At 39.3% G+C, this 11,563-nt stretch overlaps 1 protein-coding gene across 1 annotated transcript; it reads right to left on the bottom strand.

The window, feature by feature from the left end:
• Positions 1-697: 697 nt before the first annotated feature.
• LOC126808907 (tubulin alpha-1A chain-like) lies at positions 698-11,111 on the bottom strand. The gene is made up of 3 exons (XM_050533969.1): positions 11,000-11,111; positions 2,619-2,841; positions 698-1,914 (listed from the first exon to the last, which is right to left on the bottom strand). Exons 1-3 carry the CDS (start codon positions 11,000-11,002, stop codon positions 785-787), a joined length of 1,356 nt encoding a protein of 451 aa, XP_050389926.1. The 5' UTR covers positions 11,003-11,111; the 3' UTR covers positions 698-784.
• Positions 11,112-11,563: the final 452 nt, after the last annotated feature.

Here is an 11,563-nt window from a genome sequence, read left to right as displayed (position 1 = left end):
CTTTTCCCTACAAATGGAGTAACATGTTGGGACCTCTTATAAGCATGTATGAGGTTCACCATGGAAATCATGAGATAAAAATACTGGAATTAGCATACTAGTGAACATGCAATGATCCGCCCTACTTTTCATCGTGACCAACCTCAAATTGGCAGACAATGTATATATATTCAATTCCCTTTCTTCGATTCTACACCAAAACGCCAACACAAATCACCATGCAAAAGGAAGAGAGGGGGCGAAAGACTATAAATAACTGTGCAGGACCGGAATTGGATGAAGAGAGGCCCTGGGCTATTCCACTTATAAGCCCAATCATCTCCCCCCACCAATCCTGCATCCTTGGCTGGCCCCCCTCTCTCCCCTCCTAGATATTGTGTGTCGCGTCTCCATCCATCTTTATCGTTAAAAAGAATTAAATTACGACCATCTAACTATGACTATTAATTATGTAATGGGACGAAATGGGGTTTAACGTCCTACTGTTCTACAGCTAGACAATGTCCGTGCCAGGACCCTCCGTCCGTTAATTGCCTGCAGGTACTATTCATCACTCGAGCCCGGGACATTCTGGTCAGTAGGTCAGATCTCTACCGTTCCCTTATGATACAGCGCGCACGTGCGAACCATTCGCCCCACCCCCATATATATTTTAAGAATATTTGTTTCAGTATCTCGACAAAGCATACAACTTAAACAAATACAGCATGATTTTTATTTACTACACCAGAAACAATTGACCTTTTTAAGGAGGGTTTTGCTTTGGTTTTGAGATAAGAGTTTTCTAATATTCATCCCCTTCTTCGTCGCCTTCGCCGTCACCACCATCCACGCCAACTTCCTCATAATCTTTCTCAAGGGCAGCTAAATCTTCTCTAGCTTCAGAGAATTCACCTTCTTCCATACCTTCACCAACATACCAGTGGACAAAGGCCCTCTTAGCATACATTAGATCAAATTTATGATCCAGACGTGCCCAGGCTTCAGCAATCGCCGTGGTGTTGCTTAACATACAAACCGCTCTCTGAACCTTGGCTAAATCACCTCCTGGTACAACAGTTGGTGGTTGGTAGTTGATACCCACTTTAAAACCTGTTGGACACCAGTCCACAAACTGGATGGTTCTCTTGGTTTTAATGGTAGCAATGGCCGCATTAACATCTTTAGGTACAACGTCCCCACGGTACAACATACAACAAGCCATGTACTTTCCATGACGAGGATCGCATTTTACCATCTGATTGGCAGGTTCAAAACAGGAATTAGTAATATCCGAAACTGATAACTGCTCATGATAAGCCTTTTCAGCAGATATTACTGGTGCGTAGGTAGCAAGGGGGAAATGGATCCGAGGATATGGTACTAAATTGGTCTGGAATTCAGTTAAGTCAACGTTCAGCGCGCCATCAAATCTGAGAGAAGCAGTAATAGAGCTGACAATCTGGCCAATCAAACGATTGAGATTTGTGTAGGTGGGTCGCTCAATATCCAAATTACGACGACAGATGTCATAAATAGCTTCGTTGTCCACCATAAAAGCGACTTCTGAATGTTCCAGGGTCGTATGGGTGGTGAGAATAGCGTTATAGGGTTCAACCACGGCAGTGGATATCTGAGGAGCTGGGTAAATGGCGAATTCGAGTTTTGATTTCTTGCCATAATCCACACTTAGTCTCTCCAAAAGTAGGGACGTAAAACCCGAACCGGTTCCGCCACCGAAGCTATGGAAGACAAGGAAACCCTGAAGGCCCGTGCACTGGTCAGCTAATTTTCTGATTCTGTCAAGAACCAGATCAATTATTTCTTTGCCGATAGTATAATGGCCTCGAGCGTAGTTATTGGCGGCATCTTCCTTACCAGTGATGAGTTGCTCTGGGTGGAACAGTTGACGGTATGTACCAGTTCGTACTTCATCTGAAATAACATAGAACAGTTTCTGTTAAATAGTGTTATTTTATGAATGAACGGATCAAATGAAAATATAGTACTATAATTATAATGGGTATTTCTTAAGGCAAAAGAGAGAGAGAGCGAGAGAGAGAGAGAGAGAGAGAGAGAGAGAGAGAGATGGGGCTTAACGTCCACTCAACACAAACTAGGTCATATCGTTCAATGGTTCAATGATTCGCTTGCGCATAGGGGTTTTTAGCAATGGGAGGAAACCTTGTCACGTAGAAGCGAGGAATCGAAACCATACAACGTAACTCAATGACAGACCTTATGACCTTACTCGCACGACTTAGACCATTCGGCCCCTCGGCCCCAGAAATTTCTCAGCCAACAGCGGCATCGAACCCAAGGATCCCTGGTTAGTGCGCCAGCGCTTAACGTACTGACGAATGGCAATGTAATGGAGGATAATTTTACCCGGACAGGGGCATTTGTGTCTAGTCTTTACCGAATTCTAACTGTGGAGGCTTCATTTATGTGCACCTCACATGTTTATGGGTGGACTCCCAGGCCACCAGTCCATACCTGTCTTGCCATTCCTACGGAACACAGATTGAAAATCACATGATTATTTGCGGCCTACGACGGAATTCGAGTCTGGGATATTCTGTTTCAGAGTTTCCGCTAGGCTACATCAGTTGTAATTTACAAATGTATAATTTAATTACCAACAACACTTGGTTCCAGGTCTACAAAGATAGCTCTTGGTACATGTTTACCAGCCCCTGTTTCACTGAAGAAAGTATTGAAGGAATCGTCACCACCTCCAATAGTTTTATCTGATGGCATCTGACCATCAGGCTGGATACCATGTTCTAAACAGTATAACTCCCAACATGCATTGCCCATCTGACATCCGGCCTGACCAACATGGATAGAAATACACTCACGCTGAAACAGAGACACACATTTTATAGATCCATTCTTTTAGCACAGGCGTGGAGTAATGATACTTGTTAGTCTTTGTTTAACGTAAACGTCCATAATAAGTTGTATCAAGGGAAGATATAGAAACTCTGGATGGGGGGGGGGGGGTGCCCGGCGGCCAGGTCGCACACTGTGAGCATCAATGGATTGAAGCGCATAACAACGGGTCTGGGAGGCCTCTCCATGAAATTTTCGAAAACTAGGAACCAGGAAATGCCAGTGCCAGTAATCTGAGACAAGAATCCGGATGGGGGCGGGGGGGGGGGGTGTGCGTCGGGTGTCCCCCCCCCCCACAACTGGACCCACCTTTGTGTATTACAGACAATACAACTGATGCCCATTCTTTAATGGACCGGAGGCTGAGCGCGGGGGATGTCCATCAAATGGGCACAAAACCAGACCCAACTTTTCTAGAGTAAAATTGTGCGTAGAATACGATGCCGAGTGGTAATCAGTCCGCCGTTGGGGCGTTTTTGAGATATTCGGGGTCAAAGGTCAAATGAGTTTATTTGCACCGAAAGTGAATGCGCAGTCATTCTTGTATTATGAAAAGAAGGTGAAAATGATCGAAAGTAATCACACTTTCAATAAAAATGTAAACTTGCTAAATTCACCTTTTGCCTTAGTGACCCCTGAGGTCAAAAGGTGAAATTTACCGTTTTTGCACTAGGAAGATTTAAAGCAATAAAATGGCAACGTAAAATATAAAAATTAAAGCGAAACCTGTTCTAAATAATAATAGGAACATTTAAAATTTATCTTTAGGTGGTCCTAGCACCGAACTTTTACTTTGGAACGTCGAAAATGATCTTGCATAACAGAACCAACACACTTTGAAACCTGTTTCAAAAATACGTAAAAACTGTCAAATCGAAATCTCTCCGATTCATTTTCACAACGATTGTTATACATAATGATACTAGTTATCTGAAAAACAATTGAATAGTTTCAGTGTTGGGCTCCAGCCTGCAGGCCGCGTGGATTTCCGAGAATCCCAGTCTAGGAAAACCGACGTTAATCTGTGACGGGAAAACACGCATCTGGCGACGAGATTAAAAGTTTGCAAACTTTTTATGAGTTTTTATGAATTTCGCCGGAACATGGACGCAGATAAAACCGACGAATGCATTGTACATAGTAGTTCACAGGATATATTTGTCGTATTGGTAAATGTTAACGGGGAAAATTTTGGCAGGCTTTGTGACGCGGCCTGCAGGCTGGAGTCCAGCCATGGAACTATTTAATTGTTTTTTTCAGACAACTTGTATCATTATGTATAGCATTCGTTGTAAAACTAATTCGGAGAGATTTTGATTTAACAGTTTTTACGTATTTTTAAAACAGGCTCTGAAGCGTTTTGGTTCTGTTATGCAAGATCATTTTCGACGTTCCAAAGTAAAAGTTTGGTGCTAAGACCACCTAAAGATAAATTTTAAATGTTCCTATTATTAATTAGAACAGGTTTCGCTTTAGTTTTTATATTTTACGCCGACATTTATTACTTTAAATCTTCCTAGTGCTAAAACGGAAAATGTGACCTTTTGACCTCTGGGGTCACAAAGAATAAAGGTGAATTTAGCAAGTTTACATTTTTATTGAAAGTGTGATTACTTTCGATCATTTTCAGCTTATTTTCATGATACAAGAATGAACGCGCATTCACTTTCATTGCAAATGAACCCATTTGACCTTTGACCCCGAATATCTCGAAAACGCCCCAAAGGCGGACTGATTACCACTCGGCATCGTATTCTACGCAAAATTTTACTCTAGAAAAGTTGGGTCTGGTTTTGTGCCCATTTGATGGACACCCCCCTCCCCCGCGCTGAGCCTCCAGACTATTATAGTTTAAATCCCGATGCGCCATTTAAGTGTTATAGAATCACCTCAAAAGAAAAACCTAGAATATTGTGGTAGATAAATCTCTAATAAGAATGTCATTCAAGAAATGTATCAATTCCGTTCAGTATTTACAAATGTGGAGCTGGGGGTATGTATACTGAAAATTCATGTGAGATGAAATGATGTTTATTCCTACTTTCATCCCATTTCATTTATTTTTGTTAAATTCTATTATAGATTGTTGGTCACATCCCGCATGGAGGCTTTAATGTGATGTTAAAATGTTCAAAGTTTTTATTTTTATTTTAGGTAGATATTTTATATTTCGTATTACATTTTTAACAGGTTGATTTTAAACATATACTATGCAATAGCTAAATCTGCCTATTGTAGGCCTTTGTTTGGACCTGAAATGTTATCTTTAATTAATTAGACATTTATTGAAAAAACAAGACCATAATCGACTCTCGATGGCATCGAATACTTAAGATTTTAACTAGATTAAAACGGTTCGCCATTTAAAAATTTAATTTAAAAATGGGAAAGCGAGGCTAAGTTCCGATTATACTAGTACCCTGGTTACCACTGTGCACGCATTTTGTCAAAACTACAAACAATGATAACTTGGCTGAGAATGAAGTAATTGGAATGAAATTTTCAATATATTCTTTTTTCATCATCTATTTTTGAATTATTATAGCAATAATGACCAATCTTGATTAAACTCTTAACTAATGTATCTTTAAGTAAGATGCTTTGCATGTGAAGGGGACACAAAAAAAGATAAAAACATAACACAGTTCTTGTATGTAAAAATGTCAATTTACAAAAAACACGGTTTTAGAAGGACCGCACTACACGCAAGCAAAACCGAAAAGACAAATCCGCAAGGAATAAACAACAAATCAAGCGAATAGATCCGCTAGTCAGCTAGATACCGCAACAAAACAGACCGAAAGTGAAGAATAGATTTAAAATGTCACGTGGTGTGCTACTGTTTATGGTTATAAAGACATCACGTGGTGTGCTACTGTTGATTGATGACAGCCACTTTGTGTCAGGCCCGTGGCCAGCGGGGGGCATTGCCCCCTGAACAAATGTTTTGCCCTCGCCCCGAAAAAAGATTTTCCGACCATAGCTCTAAAATACCTACTGTAGACTGTGCCGAGTGTGCCCCCCCCCCCTCTAAAAACTTCACTGCCCCTCCGCAACCAGCAAGCTACATGGTACGGGCCTGCTTTGTGTATGTAATGAATGACAATAATCGTGAATTATTAAAGGAAAGGAGAACAGGTCACGTGATGATTAACCGAGTTTTATTTCGCCCTTATTGATTTTATTGCTTGCAATTAAAATGTAATACAACTACATTATGTAAATAAAGACTGGATAACCTAGTCTTCGATGTCGCACTAGATTAACTTACCAATACGTCATACTAGTAAACCTAGTCTAATATGTCACACTTGATAATCAAGTCTAATACGTCAAACTAGATAACCTAGCCTAATACATTATATATTATTTATGTATACTTGATATAACCTAGTCTAATACGTCACACTGGATAACCTACTGTAGTACGCCATACTGGCTAACCTACTCTAATACCCTAGACCTCGCTCCTTTTCTTACGCGCATGTCGACCAGATAGCTTGCTCTTACACGTCAGACTTAGCTCCCATGGACACACACAATACACTGGCAAATCAAGTTCGAGAAGAAATAATTAATATCTTTTAGTTCTTATTTTTTACCAAAATAATGTATAAAGATTCTCCTCACAAAGTGTACATTCATTCGACAGACAATGTCAGAATAACATCGAGAATGCATTGTCGCTTGACCGATCAAAAACGGTATGTATCTAGTTGGGTCTATCAAAAGCTGGATGATGTGTCAGGGCTTTAACTGAACAGATTACTGATCAGTTATGCCGCCTGGTGTGCGTGGGCCTTTAGGAAACGAATACAAAGATTTTTTAGCAATTTATTTCTACAGGGGTCCTACAAATTTTACGTAGGTGTGTGGACACTAAATGGGCAATGATAACGGTATGAGCACTATGGTAGTAGGCTGACATGTGCGGGACTTTAGACAAAATAATGATACACCTTCATTGACCTTTCTGTAGTTTTAGTAACATGGCGATGATTGGTTGCGGTTTTTGATCGTCGTTGTAAACACGGCGATGGTTGGCTGTTATATGATTTGTAGTCTCTATCATCCAGAAAAATATTTCAACGGAGGTAACTAGTCCTAAACAAGATGTCAACGGCCATGAAATTAATTTAAGGATACATTTGATGGCATTGCCAGTTCAATATCCAAACTCCTTATTTTTTTTATTGTAAAATTTCTCTCTTCGTGGGCATATTTATGTTTTTTAATTAATCCCATTCGTCGTCAAGATTTATGCTTGTTTATAATAATGCAAGAATTATGGGATTTATTGCGGGAAGGGGTACAACTCTTACTGGACTTGACCAAAGATACTGGATAATCAACCATATAAAAAAAACCAAACGGTTACGCATGACAACGTTCCAATCCTTGCGTTGAAGACTACGAGGTTCTGGGTGACCGAGACTATATGATTTGTCGTAGTAAATATTAAAAAGGAATCATATATTAGGGTGACCCGTACAGTCAAAATTTTCCCTATAGAAAGTTGGACTCGACACGGCAAATGTGCACGAGTGGCTTGTCTCGAAGTGATTTTTGGCTAACCACGCAGTATGATAATAATCAGCGCTAGAGTCTATGAGACTATAAATAGCCATCGCACGTGCAATTCTCTACACATCTATCAACTATTACAGCCGTAAAAAATCTATTGTTGACCATTCTGAATAGCAGTAACATTTAGTTTTTTGGTTGTTACAGCAGCTTTAGAAATTACGTTGGTTTTAATTTTTTAAATTGTTTTATTATTAACTGTACCGTTAGGAACGTCATTTTTTGGTTTAGTACAAAAAATATTTCTGAAACACTCGGGTTAGGCAAGAACATGATACTAGCAGTAGTTTCATTTTACTTTACAAGGTTCTTAAAACAATTGTTGAGTTGCCTAACGTGCGTGTTTCTAAATTCAATTTCTTGTTCCAGCTTTCTGTTATGTTTCGTAAAAAAAAGTAGTCTTGGTTATCCCGGCCTGTCAATCAGACGTAGAATGGTCGGTAGGCTGGTTAAGCGAGACTAATTTCAAAACAAGGGTACGTAACCTATTTTTTACTCACAAGTGTCCGGGTGTTTTGGCCGACACTCGTAACCATCTTTCAGTGTATTATTTATGGATGGTTAAATGGTCATAGCTTATTAAGTACAACATGACCTTTTATTTAGTGACTATAAATGTGCGAAACTGATTTAAGGATTGGTATATATATAAATATTGTGGTTTAATTGTCGCGATATTTGGAGATATTTTTTTATGGTGGGCCACCATAATATTGTATACATAAACTTGTTTATGATTGTCGTAAATACGCATGGTAACAGGATTGATCGACACGTGTAAATATTATTACATACAATATATCGACATTTACGACGAACAGTTGTTTGAGTAAATCTTGAACACTGAATATATGCCTTTTTACCACGAGAGATAGAGATAGAGATAGAGATAGAGATAGAGGGGGGGGGGGGCGGGGGAAAGACAGAGAGAGTGGGTAATGTCATTGCATGATGAGTAAAGAACCCGAGAGGACACAAAGTCCTAAATGCTTATGTTGTAAGTGGTGATTTCTGCGAGAAATTTCAGCTCACGACATAAGTTTGATACAGGTTGAACAATATGATTTTGAAATAATTTGTCAATAGCGCCGAAAACCGCATTATTTTTTTTTCCATTTGAGAGGGATCACAAAAATTGTAATCCATGAAGGAAAATACGTTATCCCCCCCCCCCCCCACACACCTTCCTTTAGCCCGTGAGACATGCATAAGTAAACATTTTACGAAGACTTTACTATCAGAACTTTCGCCGATAGACGAGAAGGATTTTGAAATAGCTTGTAGCTTGAAATCTGTCGACAATAAACGAGGGCGCCTTCAAAATAGAAAAATAGGTTCAAATGTCTCGACGATTAACGAGGGCGACTTTAAAAAAGGAACCCAGCTTCAAATCTGTCGACGATAAACTAGCGGGATATTAAAATAGGAAAATAGCTTGAAATCTGTCAACGAGGGAAGTCGGTGGGAGAAGGGGCGGGGTGGTAGAGAAGAAAACAAAAATATTGTTCTTAGACGTTTTACGACGACCTCTGTCGCTCTCTGACACTCTTCACGCCATTTTTATGGTCGAAGTTGTTTCCGGATCTAACCCAATCGTGAGTTTTCAAAACAAGAAGTTTGTCGTCAACACAATAAAATCATCCCCATTCCCTACTTCTTCCCGGGATAATATCTAACGATGTATCAACCTAAAGGAGCTAAATCTCTATTCTTTGGCACCTAGAAATGAACACAAGTTGGTGGCAACCATATAATAATGCATTATGAATGTATATAGATTAATTTACATTCAGTCGTTTTTGTTTTTACTGTAATTTCAAATCAGTTATGTTCGGCGAAATATGCAAAGAGTGCAAATTGAATAGCAGACTTTGGCGTCTGGTTGATCAAGTCTAGACCGGTAGTATTCTCCTTTGGGTATGTCCAGTCTCGTTCATCGAGTCGCTTCATTACAAATGGCACTCGAAAGCTTACTGACACGGGATTCGTGTGTCAATTTTAAAATTTTCATTTTGTCTTAAATTTTGTCACAAAAACCGATGTCGTTTAACTGTCTAAATGTAAATAAATATGTAAGTGTAAATGTAAAGTTGCGAAACCTCTCTATTGCGTTAGTGACTTGCCTCCTTTAAGAGGTGGGGGTTGGATGTCCGAATGGTTAGCCAGTGCGCGTTGTATCATAAGGTCTGTTATTGAGTCAACTGGCGTGGTTTTGATTCCCCGGTTGTATGTGACAAGGAGTAGGGTCGCCCGTCCAACTTCATGGGTTTTCTCCGGGTCCTCCGGTTTCCTCCTACTGCTAAAGACCCCTATGCACAAGAGAATTATTCAAATAAAATTGAACCATATGTTAGTGCTGAAATGACCTAGTTGGTGAGTTAAACATTACTGTGAATTGTCATCAGTTATGTTCGGCGAAATACGCGAGAAGTCTCAGCCGCATGTCAGTTTCTAGCGTCTGGTTATTCCAGTCAACACCTATAATATTTATTGCGCATGCTCTCCAAATAAGAATATTATATCACCGTTTGACATGACTTGTGGAATATGTCTAGCCTCTTTCTTTGAGCACCTTGTTTCAAATGGCGCTGAAACGCATTATGGTACACGATTTTCCAGGTAAGATCACAACACCAATGCTGATTTAAATTGCAAAAAAAAATCGTGTTTTCAATGTCGAAGATTTTGGATGATATTGCATAATATTGAGTTACGGACTTAGCTACTTTAAATAAAACCCTGCAATATTGAAAGCTTTTAAAGATGGGTTCCCAGAAAAGTATTTATCGGGTGGTTATTTCCAATAAAAGTATGGTAATTTTGGTATATATGGAAAGTAGAGATATCCAATCTTACTAGAAAAATACTGGATTCCCCGAAAAACACTCATGGAGCGTATACAGGACAAAAATGTAAGGGTTCCCCTAATCAACAGCCCGACGATTAGAAATTTCTGCACGCGTGATGTCAAAGGGCACATGCGAACATTGAGCGCTTGATGTACAAGTTGATAAACTTTATGAAGAGTTAGACGTACAACACTTTCTGAGATAAAAATGACGGAAAAAGACGCGGGTTGTGGATAATCCGAGAATTTAATTAGGATTCGAAATTTGTAATAAATAGTAAGCGATTAAAGACAACATCGTCTTATGTATGCAACGAATTCTCCTCTGACTTCCAAGAGAGGTAATTCAAGTGACGTAAACATGACCTGGTTTGATCGAATTTTTATAGCAGGACATTCCTTCGCAATTACAGTGTTTGAGAAGGATTTGAAGCAAAGCTATGACAAATTAATTAGTTCGAATATGTTTTTAGTCCATATATACCATTAAATCATCCAGTTTGTACGCGGGAACCCATCTTTAATAAAGACACTTAACGGTATGTAGATACAAACAATTGGTGATGCTCTAAACAATGGTTTGTCATCCCCAGACATACGTATCCGTTCATGCATAGAATAATAGCAAAACATCAAAGCAACCGAGCATGGGGTAAAACGATCTAACAGGAGGTAAACAAAAGATGTTCTTACCATTTTGAAGAAAACGTTGAAAATTTTTAGCCACAAAAAATACAAAAATCATAACAATTAGGAGACGTTGTTGATGTAATGGTCAACTAAAGCTCATAGTGAAATATGAAAATCTCTCCTTATTTATGCATACTCTTTTTTTTATTTTGATGCGTTTCTATGGTAACTATTATTGATTGGCACTGGCATGACTCTTAAGACCACTAATATATTAATGAGCGCATGCATAGGCGGTAGTAGTGTACCGGACAATATGATGGGTTGGTTATCTGGTTGTCAATGGTTTCCACAAGGCTGTTGATAAATATAACACGTGTTCACACAAACAAACGATATTGTTATAAATAGTTTATATTAATGATACTATCACTATCTACGAGGAGATAATAACATTATTAATGCATTCACTTGTCCAGACCTCTGGGACCATTAAAATAAGAGAGAATATGTTTCAATTTAAGTCAGAAATTCACGGGAGAGGGTGGGGGTGGGTGGTGCTCAGTGAGTAAGACGTTTGCTCGCTACAGAAGAGGTCCATGGTTTATTCCCAGTTTTGGCCGAGAC

The sequence above is a fragment of the Patella vulgata genome, chromosome 1 (genome assembly GCF_932274485.2).
Source record: "Patella vulgata chromosome 1, xgPatVulg1.2, whole genome shotgun sequence".
Classification (NCBI taxonomy): domain Eukaryota; kingdom Metazoa; phylum Mollusca; class Gastropoda; family Patellidae; genus Patella; species Patella vulgata.
Note: the sequence above shows the minus strand (reverse complement) of the source record. Positions and strands in the feature narration are given on the sequence as shown.